General features: G+C 31.3%; 2 protein-coding genes across 7 annotated transcripts in view; one reads left to right on the top strand and one right to left on the bottom strand.

Annotated features, from left to right (window-relative positions):
- Pof1b (POF1B, actin binding protein) overlaps window positions 1-3,555 on the top strand; it is a 65,095-nt gene extending 61,540 nt beyond the window's left edge. For both annotated transcript variants that reach the window (XM_087599362.1, NM_001106934.1), the window contains 1 exon segment: window positions 1,550-3,555. In XM_087599362.1, the coding sequence (XP_087455488.1) occupies window positions 1,550-1,555 (6 nt within the window). In that variant the 3' untranslated portion in view covers window positions 1,556-3,555.
- Window positions 3,556-7,133: 3,578 nt separating this feature from the next.
- Zfp711 (zinc finger protein 711) overlaps window positions 7,134-18,712 on the bottom strand; it is a 33,108-nt gene continuing 21,529 nt past the window's right edge. For 2 of the 5 annotated variants that reach the window (XM_087599358.1, XM_087599357.1), the window contains 6 exons: window positions 16,319-16,474; window positions 15,523-15,660; window positions 13,714-13,848; window positions 12,918-12,962; window positions 10,477-10,620; window positions 7,134-9,821 (listed from right to left, as the gene is read on the bottom strand). In XM_087599358.1, the coding sequence (XP_087455484.1) occupies window positions 8,644-9,821; window positions 10,477-10,620; window positions 12,918-12,962; window positions 13,714-13,848; window positions 15,523-15,660; window positions 16,319-16,474 (1,796 nt within the window). In that variant the 3' untranslated portion in view covers window positions 7,134-8,643. The remainder of the gene's footprint in view (window positions 9,822-10,476; window positions 10,621-12,917; window positions 12,963-13,713; window positions 13,849-15,522; window positions 15,661-16,318; window positions 16,475-18,712) is intronic. The other 3 variants (XM_087599359.1, XM_087599360.1, NM_001401122.1) reach the window with 2 other exon arrangements.

The following is an 18,712-nucleotide window of genomic DNA, read 5'->3' as shown; positions in this document are numbered from 1 at the left end:
CAAACTTTAATAATGTTGACCTTGAGAAAACTTGCTAATATTAAGAAATGCTCTTGAGTTTTTCTTAATTATATACCTCTACAATCTTGTAAGATATTTTAATAGTAATTCACTGATCATGAGTGCGGGAATGTGAAACATTCTTCCTGCACAATCGACAGAGAAATTTCAGAATCTCCGCTCTTGATCCATACATAATTTTATTCAAAACAGCAACTTTAGTGTTGTTATTGTCTACCTGTCATATGGCTTATATAGTAAGATGAAGAAAATCCATGGTTAGTAAACCCAAGAAAGTGCTTAGTCTGAAAAAGTAGAGGTGGATTGAAAGAGAGCATGAGGAAAGCATGAGGAGAGCATTCAGTTTACTAATAATGCTTTGTTTTCTGAGATTTGTGATTTTAAACGGATGTGTGGAACTTGGAAACAAAGGTTTAGAGTATATATGTTTTGCATTTTTATTGTACTTTGATACATATATGTTGAAAAAGAATATTATACCATAAAATTACAGGGCTACACAGTGTAACCTTCTCTTAGGGAAAAAACGGTGTATGTGTGGGGGGGTGGGAGGACAAAAAGACAAAAATAAAAGAAAATATATATCTTTTGGCCAAACAAACTAAAGTACTTCAGTAGTGATAAAAGTCATGATGATTTCAGTTCTAATGTTCCTTCACAGAAGTAGGCATCCATCTTTTAAGTAATCAGTGAATGTAAGCAGTATGAAGTAAATCTCCAACAAAAATACAAATACATGAATAGTTTAACCCTTTTAAAATCATTTTCAGACCATCAACTTGTTGAGAAATATTACTAATTATCAAATGAAAAAAGTACTAATAACTTAAGTATCAGATTCATAGCAAAATTATGTCTGCACAGGATACAAATTTTCCCTAAAGGATAATTTGATCCTAAAAGTTAAGAGTCAAAAAAATTGCTTGATGGGGTTGGAGAGATGGCTCAGTGGTTAAGAGCCCTTAACTACTCTTCCAGAAGTCCTGAATTCAATTCCCAGGAACCACAAGGTGGCTCACAACCATCTGTAATAGGATCTGATGTCCTCTTCTGGTCTGTCTGAAGATAGCAACAGTGTACTCATCTATATAAAAACAAATAAATCTTTTATTTAAAGGGTCTAGTGTTGTAGCCATTTCGTCTGTCTCTAATGAAATATATAGTTAAGGTAGGAAAGGAGTATAGAGGAAGAAGTTCCAAATATATTCAAGTAAATTCATAAATGATAGGACTGTATTTATTGGCTGACATATTTTACCATATATTTAACCTCTAAATATGACAATAACAACAAAATGTACCCAATGTCCCCACTCTTGCCTTACAGTCATTTAAAACACATTCCTTGAGCCAGAGATTATCATTTTATTGAGTACTCTATAAAATAGTATATAAAAGTGTGATACATTTCTGTTAACAGTATACATACCCAGCTAAATATTTTTAGTAACTATGTACCTGTAATAATGGTAGGATTTTAAAAAATAATTGTGAACCAATTTTAAAATACATATTTTTTCTTTTGTAGCCATAAATGGATTCGTTCTACAACACTACAACCCAAAGGAAATTTTCTTTGTCTGCATGAGTATTTTAATTGTCATTCTTCTATTGCTAAAGTGCAATCAAATTGTGAATCACGGTACTACTCCATGGATCTAATGGAATGATTTAATTCTGGAGATGAGTTTTCCCAGTCATTCAGGAGACCTGAGTCCTTCTTTTACACACTGATGTATTTGATATGACACCATGCAAATGGGAGAAAAAACCTTTGTGTTTAAACTCCGATTGCAGACAGTGTAGACCCTAACTTGCTATTTTTATATAGGACGCTTCCTGTATGTTGAACTTATTCATACAGTAGAGTCTTTACAACTGTTAAATGTGCAACTCAACTACAGGATTCAGTCCTGTTTTTCAGCAAAACGGAAGCACAGAACAATTAAATGTAAAAAATGGGTTAACTAGAACATGAAATAGACAACCTAAATGTACTTTTTTCACATTAAGCTTGTGACTAAAAGGAATACTGCAGTGCTAACATATCTTGGAAACAGCTAAGTCAAAGGTGGAGGTTAATTTTGTTAATCATGGAAATGAGCTAATATCTTTTAAATAAATGCATTAATTAAATTATACATTTTGCAACTTGGTTCTAAGTACATGTCAGTACCTGGGAAAATCTGTTCTTTTAAAAACTATTTTCTGCAAGTGACCCCATTCACTTTGCATAAACCATATAATACTGTGCTGTAGTAGTGGGGCAATATGAATGTAGAATTTTTCATAGTGATATACAAACATATTGCATAGTCATCTTAAATAATGCAATTAGCAGTAAAAGATACTTGATAGCTGTTTCTTACTTGGAGAATATTTCATAATAGAGTCTTTGATATATTTAGAAATTTGTTAGTTGAATAACAATGACTTTACAAAATGATACAAATATTTGTTTATTGTATTACAAAAATGAAATTTTATAATATAACCCAATTAAAAGGTATAAAAATTTGTCCATCAAATTAGGATTAATGTAACAAATTTATTCAGGTTACATGTTTAGTTCATAGTTTTGTAGTAAAATGTCTACAGAAACCTTTATAAAATTCTTCAATGGTTTGTAAGCATATTCTAATTTTTCTAAGAAGCAGTTAATACAAGCATGGCTGTGGCAATGTATGAGCTAAAACTATGAGTTAGAAATATTTAAAAGTCTTGATATGAAATTAAGAGTCTTATTTATATTCGTATAACACTTAAGATAATCATTAAGTTCTCTGACATGAATGTCTAGTTTATCAACATTTTATGATATAAAATGTTAATGATTCATATTCTTACAATTCCCCTTTACTTTATGATCAGATAAGTTTCTCCCTCTGCTACCTACTCTTATAAGCAATTATGGCAAAAGTATATTGTTTTCCATCTATTACAAAAGTTACAATGGAATGCTTTAATTACCTTAACAGAAAAATGCCATAATTACAGTTTGAAAATGAGAATTAAGTCTTTTTCAAAATGACTGAAAGCTAATGATATCTAGAATTAAACAGCAATTAAGAAGACTGTTTGATCTAAGATAGTGAATTAGAGTCATATAAAAGTTTCTCATTATTTTTACTAACATTTTAAGATCAATAGAAATAAGAGGGGGAAGTGATACTAATTAAATTATACATTCAAATCTGGAGATGTTTTCGCCGAGTCATTCAGGAGACCTGAGTCTGTTTTTTATACATTGATATATTTGCTATAATGTCATGCAAATGAGATGGGGAAAACAACCTTTGTGTTTAAACTCTGATTGCAGAGTAGACCCTAACTTGCTATTTTTATATAGGATGCTTCCTGTATTCACCAATTCCATGTAGTTACTCAATGCAAATTCTGGTGGCCTCAGGTGAAGATGTCTGTTTATCTCATTTCTATTTCCATATGTTTTCACTTTAGATTTGTCAAATAAAATGGAGACTGGAGAGTGTCATGCAAAATATTCTTATGTCTAAATAAAATATGTTAAGCAACTGTATTGTCTCTGTGGAAGTTCAAATAGGAAAGGCTTTTTTAGCTTAACTTCCCATTTTACTGGGAACTTTTTTATCCTTTGATAATTTGCTTACAAATTTAGTTTTCAAAGTCCAAACATGGTTTGATATTTTCTTCCCATCGTGGTATTGGTGCTTTAGCCATATTACTTTTTTTGAACTTGAACTGTATGAAAAGAGCAAATTTTTAAAAATTATTTAACTCTCAAATTTTCATCAATTTAACAAAAGTCTCTCTTTGCATTTCTTTCTCATTATTGTAGTTTATAAAGATTGCATTTCTTTGGAAAATAATGGAATTTTGAAAGTAAATGTTTTCAAATTATTTCCTCAAATGACACATCTTTACCATGATACACTACTACAAAATTTACTTGATTTGGTAGTAATTTTTGTTCAACTGGAAAATGCATTTTTTTCATGCTTACTCTAGGATTAATAGTAAATATAGTATTTCAGGGAAGAGTAAAATAAGCATACCTTTCATTGATAAAAGTACCTAATATTTACTCCAGAACAAGAGACATAACTCTTTTTATTCTACAAAGGAATAATGGGAATGTTATGTGACACAATTACATGATACCCAGTATCAACTGACATTCTCAGTAATTTTCTTGAATTCATCTTATTAAGAATGTGTTTATTATTCCTGCTTAAAATATTCTGTAGTCTCTTGGTAGGTTAAACGGGGCTTTGTTTCTTTTTAATTAAAATGGCAAAGCTTTCCACATTCTTATTGAATTTAATTCCCAGAATAACATGTTAAATAGGTGGCTTCCAATTCTGCAAATGCGAAGAAGCAGGTACAGTGAGGTAGACAGTAGAAGACCAAGTCAAAGAGATAGTGATTAAGGGGCCAGGTTTGCATCCTATGATACTGACATCAGGGACCAATCTCAGATCCTCACCTCCTGCATCAAAATATATTAGACTTAATTTTATAGCAGTGAAATAGAGTTTGTTTCATTGGTGGATCTATACCATATTCAACATTACAATGGCAAATTGGTGTGTATCATATGTACCAGATACAGCATTTAACTTAGATTACTATACCATATATTTTTAATAACAAATGTTAACCTCAATAAAAAATGTTAAACCACAAAAAGAATGTGTTTATAAAAGGCAGGTTTGGTGGCATATGCCTTTAATCCCACACTTGGGAGGTAGAAACAAGCAGATCTCAGAGTTTAAAGACAGCCTAGTCTACAAAATGAGTTCTAAGATAGCCAGGGCTACACAAAGGAGCCATGTCTCAAAAAAAATTTTTAAAAGGTGCTTATAAACCTTGTTTTCCCATACCAACATATTAATGTTTTGAAATTCATGCTCCAGAGTTCCTTTAAGAGGAAGACTTTACAAAATAATAATGCCTTATTTCTATACTGTGTTTGCTAATACAATCTGTTGAATACTCTGTATGGGTCAAGGACTAACAAAGCAAATACAATGTGTTTAAATGAAAGAATATATAGGTATTTTAATGTACCTTTCTAAAAGAGTCAAATGAGATAAATCATACTGTGGAAAATATATGTTCCTAGAATGGCAGTTTGTAAATCAGATGGGAGGTGAAAAGACTTACGTGATACATGAGGCAGTATCAATACTGCCAACTGGCTCAATTTTTTAGAGAAAAAAATCCCTATGAAATAGTTACTTGAAAATTTATAAAGGAATAATTGTAAAGTTTATACACCAGATATAATATTCATCTTATAGGTTCACTGCTACATAAACTCAACCTTTCTATTTCTCTCTGAATTCTGGCTGGCTGGTTCAACTCAGTTGTAGCTGTTCTGGCTCAAAACTCTCCAAGCTGATTCAAACTGGCTTCTCTCGGATTCTGACTGAGTTTTTCTGTTTTCCCTCAAACTAACTCTGAACTGTACAAAGTGAACTCAACTGAACTCCACTGTATTGCCTGAACTCAACTGAACTGCACTCACTGAATTTCCCCCACTCCTTACTCACTTTGCACTTTTATGTAGCCTCTCTTACCTTCCCTCTTGAAGCTGGACATATCCTATCTCCCACTCATTCTGTGAAGTCTTTCTCAGTTTAATCACTTTGCCTGCCCCTCCATTACATTTCACTTTCAAACAAGGCTGCTTCCTTCTACAAATTAACTTTACCTTCATTGTTAGGGGAATAATATGAATGAAACAAGCTTTGTCAAGTAATGTTAATCATTGAATATGTGGAAGTGGGTAAATAAAATTTATTCTTGTGTGTGTGTGTGTGTGTATGTGTGTGTGTGTGTGTGTGTGTGTGGTACAAAGTTGATATTGAGAGTTTTCCTACTTGAGACCTGAGTAGAATTTAAGGGCTATTTCTGCGAAAATAATTCCTAAAATATTGTTCATGTCATGGATCACTTAAAAGTGAGAGTTGAACAAATATATCTGCACACAATGGCTATAAACTAGTCTGTTAAAGGGACTGATCAATAAGTCCCCTACAGGTATTTAGGGCATCCATGTGCCGGGAAAACCATTTCCTTTAAGGACAATCTTTAATTTATAATGTGATTTCTATCTTGTGTGGACTAAATCTTTTTAGGGACAATTTCTAAGTAAAGAAATAGAATTTATTTTGTTAATTCCACTATAACCATGAACAACCTCTTATGTGGTACCTTGCTTCCCTCAGCAACTGTGATGATAGTATTTACACTCTCCAAAATGATCATTGAATCTAAACAAAACAATATGTTCCCTTCTTTTAAACCCATGATGGCTTCCTAGTTGAAGTGTCTCAGACTCCATCTCTTATCAGTCCTACTCACTCATCATTGTCTCACAACAGGTTATTTTATCTTAGATTGTTTGTATCTACACGTTTTCTTTTCTTGTTCTTAATGGCATGTCCTTAATATGGAGATTCTTTATCTACTTATTCAATTATTTAATCAAGGGCACCAAAGTTTTCTATAATTAAACTAGATGCTTTTTTTTATCTAACACTTATTACCCAAAAGCACGACAACATGGAACTTGCTAGAAATGTAAAATTGTACTCACTACACTGAATTCAAATTAGTAAGATCTCTAGGTGAACCTTATAATTTGTGGACCATTGGTCTAACACATGAAGGTAAGAGATTTCTTCTGCTGCTAATGGGCTTTAAAGAGTAATCATTCAATTGGCAAAATTTTAACTACTGGTGATATTGGAAAAAGCAACTGATTTTATGTTTATTTTCAGAAACAACTACCAAATAATTAAGTCAATATTTTACTTTTGAAATGTATATTGGGAATATAACTAAATAGTCCATTTCCCTGAACTCATGTAAATAGTTTAAAAATTGTTAGTTTCCTTTCTAGTAGTAAATGAGTACCTTTATTTATAGCATTTCATCATGGTTTTATCAAATGATGACTATTTTTGAGGAATAAACATGACATAATCATAAATTCATAACTCATATTAACACAAAAATTCAACAAGATATTTTTTAATGATCGAACTGCCTAAGAGAAACTTTAAATGAAAAGTCTTTAATACAGAATGAAAATTATAACAGAACTTTAAATAAACGTATAAAACTTTGAAGTGCAATAAATGCTTTTTATTGTATGCTCATTTCAATGAGTAACATTTAGAAATAATAAGTCCACATAACAGTAACAATCTTATTTTACAGCGTGTACATCATTTACAGCCACATAACACACAAGTTTAGTAGATTTTCCAAATTTAATATTCTGAAGTTAAGAAAGATAAAAAATTTATTTTCAAGTAACTGATTCTTATCTGGTGCAAAAACAGAAAGGTGAATATTACTTAAAACACAAAGTCACAATATAGCATGAAGTAAAATTACACATTAATTATGCTGAACAGCTGAATATAAACTAAATTAGGGCAACTAAAACTTCAAAGTACACATCATATGCATTACATTTATGAACAGGATTTTCATTAAAATTCCCTACACCAGGTTTTAATATTAAGCGCCATTTTGATTTGCAGCATGCTAACACAAAGCGTTGTTAAGGGATGCATATTTTAAATTTATACACTGTAAACTGAACACCCACCTCCAAACTCTATTAGCAGCATATTGATCTGTTAAATACTGCATAAATACCACCTCACTGAAAATTTATGTTAAGAATATGGTATATAGATTTTAAAAATCAAATTTTTCAATAATGGCATAAAATTGCACCTTTAAACATTATAGCAAGTAAGACTTGAACAGTCATACTTACTAAAACTGCCCTAAAAATTCTAAATATTTTAATATTTAAGAAAACTGTTCTCTCAATTTAACATTTAGATTATAAGAAACATAGTATTGACTTTTGAACATACTTGCATCCATTTCAGAAAGCCACATTTGACTCAAATACACTTTTATCATATATACCATACTGAATCTACTTGAACATCAAAACTGGAACTTTTTATTTCTTATATTTCACTTCAGCACAGAATGCTATGTCTTAAGCTTCATATCCTGTGATAAAATATCAACAACTCTGAAGGTTTTTTTTTACTTTTTTAACTAGGACTGAATCAATGTAACTTGTTTTTTCAGATTAAGATTCCTTGTAACAAATACACAAAACATTTGCCATTTCTGGAATCCAATGTCCAGGTACAATATAAAAGGCTTAATGATTAAGTGACTGATGGATGACTGCATTTTCTTTCCCCACCCTATTTCTGAAATTGCATAAAAGTGAGGCTGCTTGCTATAGCAATGCATTTCTAAATCATTTATGTATCCTCCTTTCAGAAACACTTTATCTCTAGTGTGACCAATCAAATAAGGTGTTTTAACTTTCTCCCTCTGTAGTAGAGTTATGCATATAATACTGTTAAATACAGTTAAGTCCTCTGTAACCATCCTATGGTACGTCTTAAAATCTTTAGGTAATTTTCAAAGGGCTCTGAGATTGCCTTTTAGTCCAAGTATTTTAGGATCTTTAGTACAAAGAGTGTAAATTTATGATTTAATATCAAGCTTTGAAACCAGATAAAACAGAGATTTTACTCCCAAATAGTATATATTATTCTGTAAATAATTTCTTTCTTTATATCAATCTTACTATATAAGAGTCTCCTTGTGGTGCCTCATTATATGCTGATTTTTTTCTGATGGCCTTCGGAAGCCCTTCTTGCAGAACTCACACCTATGTGGATAGTCTTTCGTATGTATTGAAATCACATGTCGTTTGAAGCCAGATGCGTCTGTGGTGCTGTATTCACAATATTCACATTGGTAAATCTTCCTTCCAGTATGAGTCTTCATGTGCTTTTTCAGCTCATTTTGTTGCCTGAATCCTCTCTTGCACCTTTTACACTTCAATGACTGATCCTTAGTATGAACCGAAAGGATATGACCACTAAGAATAAATGGATCTGATGTTTTAAAGTCACAGTGCCTACACTGATGAATCTTCCTACCTTTATGAATATCACTATGTTTTTTAAGCTCTGAAGGACGATGAAAACCTTTATCACAGACTTCACATTTGTGAGGAAAGTCCTTGGTATGGACAGATATGATGTGCCGCTTAAGGTCACTTGAGTTGGTGCTCTTATGATCACAATGAGGACATTGGTGGGTTTTATGTCCTTGAAACAAATCCAGATGGCGTTGAAGCTCTCTCTCATCACCAAATGATTGAGGACAATGCTCACATTTATATGGCAAGTTGTTACCATGCTTAGATTTAATGTGAGTTTTCAGGTTTGATTGATCGGCACACCTGAACACACAATACTGACACTGATATGGCTTCTCACCGGTATGGGTTCTCATATGTTTCTTGAGTTCAGAAGGATGACGAAAACCCTTTCCACACTCAACACAAACATGAGGAAAACTCTTGCTATGAACAGCCAGCAAATGTCTATTTAACAGTCCTTGTTCAGCAGTTTCATAATCACAGTACTTGCACTTGTGCATCTTCGGTTCCTTGTCTCTTAAAATGAGTTTATTTGAACTCAGAGGACTAGCTTCTCTGTATCTTCGAGTGTATTCTGTAAATTCATGGGTTTTATCAACTTTGTTTATGAGCTTATGGCTTTCTAAGTGGTTATGGAAACTCACTTTCTTGTTAGTTGTAAAGTCACAATCTGTACACTGATACTTCTTTCTCATCAAATGATCGGGATGATTTTTCATGTGTCTTTTTAAGAATCCCCTGGATTTAAACTTTTTTGTGCAAATATGGCAAGGGTATACTGTCAAGGGCTGTCCATCAGGACCTATTATAACAGCTGGAAGAAGGAAAAAAGGAAATTGTGACATTTTATCACACTTCTTTAAAAAAATGTGTAAAACAGTTTCTTGAAACTAGCTAAAATTCACTATGTGAAAATACTAGTTGAATAAAAGCCTATATAATAAAAATGCATACTATAAAATATTTCTAGTAAAGTTGTTTACCAAGGAGTAAGTGGCTCTCTACTTTAGACTACTCATCTATGGCATGAAATATAAAAAGAATCAAGAATATTTATGATTTAAACCATCTGAAAATTGTCTTTAAAATACCTTTTGAATTAGGAAAAATATGCTTTTAAAAGTCGCAATCATATACTGTTAAATATAATTATCAGATCTGGAGAATAACTTGGTGATTAGAAATACTTGATGCTCTAGCAAAGTATCTGTTTGGTTCTCAGCACCAATGTCAAGCAGCTCACAACACACACACGCACGCACACACGCACGCACGCACGCACATGCACACACACACACACAATGTGACTTAAAATAAATCGTAATATATATGTAATTATATATATATATATAGTATACAGGGTTACATGGGTGTGTAACTGCAATGAAAACATTGATTTTTTTCCTCCTTGTATTAGATAAAATTGCATATAAATTTATTGTAATATTTATAAAACAGAACTATCTTACCTGTTTGCCACTGCCTTGTTTCTCCCCTCCGCCTCTTCTTGATTTTTTGTTTCAGTACTTTATTTGTGTTCATGCTATCACAAATTTGAAGGTACTGCGCTGCTGTCGTGCTTCGGTTTTCTAATGCAGAGTCAAAAGTGTTTCCTGATAACAAAAAGAAAGAAATACTGTTCAACTGCACATATGTGTATTTGGGGGTGGGGGTTGGTAAGCAAATTACTTGAGGTGACACTGTGCTAAATTATGGGGTTAAATTTCTAAAAGTATACACATTTTCTCACTAATTCTCATTAATTTAATTTATATGCTCTTGTGTACATGCAATCACATTGGTACAATAGTAATACAAATTAAGTTATTTCAACATGACCATCCTAAAGGAATAAACTGGTAAATTTAACACAAGAAACATTATTTTAAGAACCTATACAAAATAATGGCATCAAATCAACTTTTTATGAATAGAACCTGATAAAAATAAAAGAATTTGGCAAGGAACATATATAACTAAGTTAGCCAATATATATATATATATATATATATATATATATATATATATATATATATATATATATATAAAATGAATTTTAAACCACCAATATTGGCTACTGTGGCAAGGGATCACATCCAAAGGCCGTCTAGGTCTCTGTGATCCAGCTGGAATGACACGCCTTTAGTTCTTATGTCTGGAATATAGACACATCCTTAGTATACACCTTTTCTCCTGAACAAGGAAAGTAAGGTTAACTGAAGAAGGACGCAACCACATTTAAAAGTGAGGGACAGACAAAGCAATGAATCAGAGAAAGTTCTGAGACAGTAAGAGAGAGAGTATGCCCAACTCTCAGGACAATAGCAAAGAAATGAGAGGCTACTTAAGAGAACAGCACGTGTGAGGGAGGCCATTTAAGAGAACAGAGCATAGAGGTAGGGAGAGGTAGCAGTTTGACTAGGACACTGTTACAGAGACAGGTGGCAGGTGAAGAAAGAAGAAGCCAAAGAATAGGGAGCCAGAAGATTAGAACAGATTGCCAGAATCAGGTTGAAAGTTTAGAAAGAACTAGAAATGATGACTTTACTCAGTAGTAAACCTCCTAGAGACAATTACAGCTGTCAAATAAAAATTACTTTTACAAACGCAGTCATGGTAGTTATATGTAAAACAGATGATACATGTATATTTTAGAATAATGTATATGATATGAAATTTATTCTTTAGAGTGACTTCTCAGATTATAACAAATATGACAAGAAATTTGCTGCCATTTCCATGTGATTTGTGCATACAAAATAAAATGCATAGTAAGACCAGTTCTTGAAAGTCATTCTATCATGTAATTACATTGTGGTGGTTTGAACAAGCATGGCCTTCATAGGCTATGCTCATAGTTATTTGTGAATATTTGGTTCTCAATTAGTAGAATTAGAAGGAAGCAGTGTGGCCTTATAGGAGAATGTAGAAGTGGGCTTTGAGGTTTCAAATCCCCACACTATGGGCAGTTTCTCTCTGCTCACCTGCCTGCTTGTAGATCAGGATATAAGTTGTCATTTCCAAGCTTGCTTGCCTATTTGCCTGCTGTCATGTTTCCTGCCTTGATGATAATGGACTAAGCCTCTGAAACCATAAACAATTCTTTAATAACAATTGCCTTATCAAGGCTGGAGAGATGGCTCAGCAGTTAAGAACACTGACTGCTCTTCCAGAGGGCCTGAGTTCAATTCCCAGCAACCACATGGTGGCTCACAACCATCTGTAATAAGATCTGATGTCCTCTTCTGGTGTGTCTGAAGACAACTACAGTGTACTCATATACATAAAATAAATAAATCTTTAGAAAAGAAGAATTACCTTGATCATCACTCTTCACAGCAATAGAACAGGAACTAAGACACATTAATATTTTAAATCTACAAAACTGTCAGCCTAGCATATATGCTCTGATGTACATCTTTTTATTTATATTAAACCTACATTTAAGTTTAGAGTCAAACTACCCAATGGAAGAAACAATAATTACAGACTTTGTCATGAGAAAAGTCTCCTTTAAGGAAAATAAATCAATCTATATTGGAACAACACTAAAGTGTATTAAACTTAAAGTGTTACTAAGCTGGGACATGAATTTGTGATATATACATATTATGTTTGTCATGGAAATTAAGAAGACACTTTTCTCCAAGAATGACATTAGTAAATGGTTGATATGAACACTTGTTCTTTTCCTCTTCAAGTAATTTGTATATTTTTTAATAACAACCTTTTATTGCCACCCATGTGGTAAATTGTCTAATTAATACATATGTATGTTGGTTATTAAAGAGAGGCAAACTCCTATATAAGTTGTATAATAGGTGAAGTCAATAAATTTGTGTAGAGTCACAATCTAACTAGTGTTACTCGTCAGGCAGTACATTTATGTCTCCTACACATGCTCTCTCACCTGTGGCTTGACAATCTTCATATCTTCGGGAAACTCGTCTTTCATCTATAAAAAAGGACTAGTTATAAATTGATATACTGCCCACAGAACTACTACCGGATTATATTTTAATCTATAAAATTTTACTTTTGTTACAAATTTCTCAATAAAATATATTTATTATTGAAAACTTCAAAAAATAAATAATCCCCTCCACTGAAAATAGGGACTGTTATCTGCCTCCTTAGAATTGGTAATATCGAGAACAGTTTCTGCAGTGTAGCCTTAGCAATGAAGATGCTCAAAACATGCATGACTGCTGAATGAAATAAACTTCAAGAGAACTTTAGATAAAATAATGCATTGTACACTAGAAGCAGAAAAAATGGAAGTTATATAAAAATAATGAAATTAACAAAAGACATAATGGGATAAAAAAAGGAATGAATTAACATACATTTGATTTTTTCAGAACTTCCATTTTATTATTTGTATGTCAACAATTGAAATATATTTTTGTAAAGGAGGAAGGATTAATTTTTAAAGGTCGCTCCTATTTTAGGAAACTAAAGTATTTTATGTTGCTCACTTACACGGGTAGGATTTAGAATATATTCTAACAAAAATGCATTAAGCACGGTTTAATAGTATAAGATGTGTGAAAAAGTCATGTAAAGTAACTGGTGATGAATCAATTCACTGCAACGTATTTTATTCAATTAGCCAACATCGTGGCATCATAAAACATAATATTTAATTGCTCAAAGGCATATCAATACATACTTTCCATACTTAGGTAAAAATACTAGTGTCCTACCATATGATGCAGGATAGACAACAGGGGAAACTGTTTTATTAACATCAGAGTCCTCAAGCTGAATCTCAAGGAGATTTCCTTCCTCTTCCCCTATAATGACTTCCATGTACAGTTCATCTGATATTTCAGCATAACCTACATTTTGGAAATAATTACTTGTTTATAATCTTAAGTATCAAACAACTTAAATCTTTAGGTTTTAAGATTTCATCTTAGTTGATTTGTGTGGTGATTAATAATCAATATACTAGTCATTGAATAAACTTTTTAAATAATTATAATCATATGTGATTATAAATATATATGTACATACAAATATAATATAAAATGCTGTTGTTCAAGAATCAGTAGACTCTCTTCAAGAAGCAATACTTTTAAGTATAGTACTAAGAGAAAAAAGAACATATTTAAAGGTAATAGTATTGAGGTTTAAAATATTTAAACATAAAAGGAAAATTTATATACTCTTGTGAAAAAATATTTCTATTTACTCATAAATATAACATCAAATGTAATTTATGCTTTTCCCATATTTCAAAAACTTGTATCTTCTATGTACTATAAAAGAAATGTATAAAAACAAGTGAGGAAAGGTATCTTCTTGTTTCTCCTCTCTAATAAGCACAGATGCTGGTCTAAGTTTTCCATGTTCCTATCAAATTATGGCATTAGATAAACCTATACCTCAGTTTCCCATATACTATCATGCCTCTTATTTAATTAGTGAGTTAAAATTTTTAAGATTTATGATGAAACAAACTTAACCATTACTTAAATAAACGTTTGTGTTCCCTACTCAAGTACTATACAGCAAGTGTTTTGATAGTTTCAGCTGTGATAGGGAGGCAGCAGTCAGCTCTCTGTGGTTGCTAGAGAAAGACATGAGGAATAGCTGTTAGAGTGTAGCATAAATAGAATATAGCACTATCGAGATAATTGTGTGAAAATGAGCCTCTTGCCCTTGTGTGATAAAATAGTGTTTTGTCAGGATGGCAAGGAAACAAATACAACCTCAGACAAGACTAAATAATGAGATGACAACAATGTAGGAAAAGAATAAAATGTTTTGAAGAAAAATAAACAAAAAGCATGGAAAATGACAAAAGAAAGCAAATCTGAGTAGGATATTTTACCCTGTGGTCTACCCATGAACAGCATAATAAATTACCATCCTAGCAGAACGGCTTGTATAAAATATTTACCCACCCAACTTTTTCAGTGATAGATCAACCAGTTAGCCCTTTCACTGCTAAATGTAGATAGGACAGAAGTGCTTACTGCCATGTAGAGAAAACGCTGGCAGTAGAGTTAGACAAGTGCTCACGTCTAGTGTTGTAAAGGTCTTGAGCAATTGATTTTCCCTGAGGATTTACTTGTCTTATAAAAAATGAATAATACTTTCTACCTCCGAGGTTAATTATTAAAATGAAACAAAATTTAACAGATCCAAACATTTTTAAATTTATGCCTGTCTGTCTGTATGCCTGTGTGAATTTATGTGCACTATACATGTATATAATATATTTAATATATAAGTTGCATTCTATGTATTTTGAATTTCATTACATCAAACCTATAAACTCTTCATCTCTTTGTAACACATTATTTGAAATGTATGGTTATGTATTCTTATCTCAGTAATATATTGGTTCAAGAACGTCTAAAAGGACCCATACTTCTAAATATTTGCAAGAATAAGCTTATTGTTTTTAACTTAGCTGTTATTCAGTACATATATGGCTGCTATCAATTGTTTTTAAAGTTGTGTTATTGCTTCTTCTAAGTCATTACAGTGCCCTTTTATCTTACTGATATCATCTTCTTCTTGGGAAGAATCTTTCACTGCCATGTAAACCATTTTCTCTCGCTGCATTCGGCTCTGGTCAAGCACTCCAGCTACAGAATGTCCACTGGTGTATTCACTCTCAGTGACAATTTCTGTCCCACCTTAAAAATTAAAACACGTATAAACTAGATTATATCATGGAATAAATCCCTCAATTGATAAGGATACACAGGGCATATAAATATTCTAACAAACTTCAAAGTGTCATTAAAATGCTCATGTAAATTATACCTTAAACATTTATCACTAATTTCATTTAATAATTATATCACATTTATAACAAGCACTATAAAAGATATATATATATATATATGGATATACATTATATATATCCAATCATTCCTCATAAAAACCTTATTATGTCATTGTCATTATGGTCATCATACAGATTTGAGAAAACAAGGTAGTAGAACATACAAACTATTGAAGGTTTTTCTCACTTAAGTGCTAGAAGTAGGTTTAAAATCCCAAATACATTCCTGTCATCAATGCTCTTACACACTCATCATAATTCATAATTCTTATTCTAATACAAATTATTTTCATTTGTTTTAAAATTTTCTGCCATAAGTTTCACATTTGAAAAATTCTGAGTGACATTTTCCCAATTCCCATTTTATATGTAGATATTCATATACAGTTTTAAAAATACACTAAGAAGCCTATGAACATTTTTGTCTTTTGAGAATTTTAGATAATCCTCATGAAAGATGAGAATTCTAATGTCTCTTATATCATGGAATTAAAATAGTTTTGTACCTATTTCAACATCATCTTCAGCCTCTGCTTTAAATATATATACTTTAATCACTTCTGAACCAAATCCATCTTCTTTAACATCTTCTTGTGAACCATCACTACCAATTTTTAATGGTGTGTTCCCCATATGCTCTAACTTCTCTCCCACATCATCCACTGCAAAATATAAAGGAAATAATTTCAGTAAAAGCAACACTGATAATTAATGAGTGTTAAGCATAATGGCAAAATGATGTTTTAAACACCTACCCATTATATTCCCTTAGTAACCTATTAAAAAATGGTATGTTTCATGGAAAAATAATACTCAAGATCAGCTATAACAGGATCAAAATTACATTATTTTTAAAAAAAACGAATATTAACCAAACCCTGTTTCTGTATAAGAGGCACTGAAATTTAATATAGCAAATATGTATTTATGTAGGTCATATTTCTTGAATATGACTTGTAATTTTGGCAGTTTATGAATATCTATTCACTACAATTCATAAACATTGCCCCCAGGATATTAATGTAATTCTTAAAATTGCCAAAAATACAATTTTAATATAAATATAAGTGGTGAATTCAAATACTATGTCTTTGCTCTTTTGTATATGATGTTTTTATATTCACTGAATCATCAAGCTATCTAGTGAGGCATTTGCTTCACATGCAATTAAAATATAAAGCATAGCCTGCATTTTAAATAAAATCTTATCTCTAAGATCAATAACAGAAAAAATACATGTCATAAAGTAAGTTCACATGAACAAATCCCAAATTAAAAGGCAGTTATTTCTAAAGCCAATTAATGAATCAAACCTATTATTTTAAATGATAAAAATATGTCCTAATGATTTTATTAAAAAACACTTCAGAAACCATCAAGAAAATATTATCTAAGAGTTCAAATTTCTTTTGAAGCATTTGAAGAAAAACACAAAATCTTGTGTATAAATTTGTATGTGCTTTGCTTTAAAAGTATAAATAAAGATACTTAGCTGCATGGTATTTTTTTCCTTATGGAAAACCTGGTGCTTCAGAGCATATTAGAAAAGTAATACAAAAAGATAAAGCAACGATGTTCGAGACTAAAGATTTTCATATACATATGCAATCTTATTCTGTTCTACAGTCTCTGTGGATGATTTGATATATCACCTGAATACTATATATGAACTATGAAATATATATTCTATTAAACAATCTTATAATAACCATAAGTCATATTCAAGCAACATACCTGTAAATATTCTCAAGCATTTTAATTTCAATATTGTTCCTGTAAAAACTAAAGCATAATCTAAAGCAAAATCGTGCTATTACATATTTCAGAATACCATACTTGAACCATAAAATACTAAAGCTCTTGAATATATCTAACATTTTTAAAACTATGAAAAATAAAATTCATTAAAGAACTATAACCTTGGTATTTAAAATTTTATGCAGATCTAAATGAGTTGAAATATACATTTTCCCTGGTTAACTTTCACCTTTGATATGTCATCAAAAATGTTGTTTTCCCAAAATGAAATGGAAAACAAGACATTTCACAAATGACTTTAACTCTGAAAGGCTTTTTTACCTTGTCTAAATATAAATTATTCCATTCTATTTAAAAGTTTGAAAATTCTATTGCCAATGAAAGCTAGCACTTAAATGACACAAGAATGATATAAATATTTCCATCCCACTATAGCTCCTAACCATATAACTACACCCTTAGCAATTCTGGGATGACAATGTCATGAATTAAGATGATGAACTAACATATGTCAAATGATATAATGAGATCATAGAAATACAAAAACAAATAAAATATTAAGGAAAAGGAAGTTGCTCATTCATCGATTTTAAAACAGTACTTATTTAAAAAAAAAAAAACTCTCAAAAGGTCCAAAATAGAAATTGTGGAGGTTGGAGTCACTGAAAGTTGACAATACTCACTTAATAAATATTTCATTATTAAATGTAAATAGATTGAGTGAACATATTTCCTTCTATGTAACACTAATTTTAAATTATAATTGAAATGTAAGGTTCGTGAAATAAAATAGATTTGAGGGGTAGTTCTAAACTATGCACCAAAATTTTAGCTTTAAACATTGAAATTATAGTTGATATGCCCTCACTGCTTTTTCTGTTGGCATATTTTCTGAGTTTCCTTCTACTTTTAAAAAAAGCTTCATACATTAAGTTTAATGTATTCACTGTTTTCTGCTTAGATAAAGCATCTCAGAATGAGCAATTTTTAAATGTATGGAGCAATTGAATTTCTTCTGTATTTTCATCTAATAAATAATAGATATTTTTCAAACTTGTGTGTACTTTGAAGAGTTTAGCTTTACCAATATTTATTTTGTATTATTAGTTAGAGAAACTAACATTAACAAAGTTTTACTAGGA

The sequence above is a fragment of the Rattus norvegicus genome, chromosome X, assembly GCF_021556685.1.
Source record: "Rattus norvegicus strain SHRSP/BbbUtx chromosome X, alternate assembly SHRSP_T2T, whole genome shotgun sequence".
NCBI lineage: Eukaryota > Metazoa > Chordata > Mammalia > Rodentia > Muridae > Rattus > Rattus norvegicus.
Note: the sequence above shows the minus strand (reverse complement) of the source record. Positions and strands in the feature narration are given on the sequence as shown.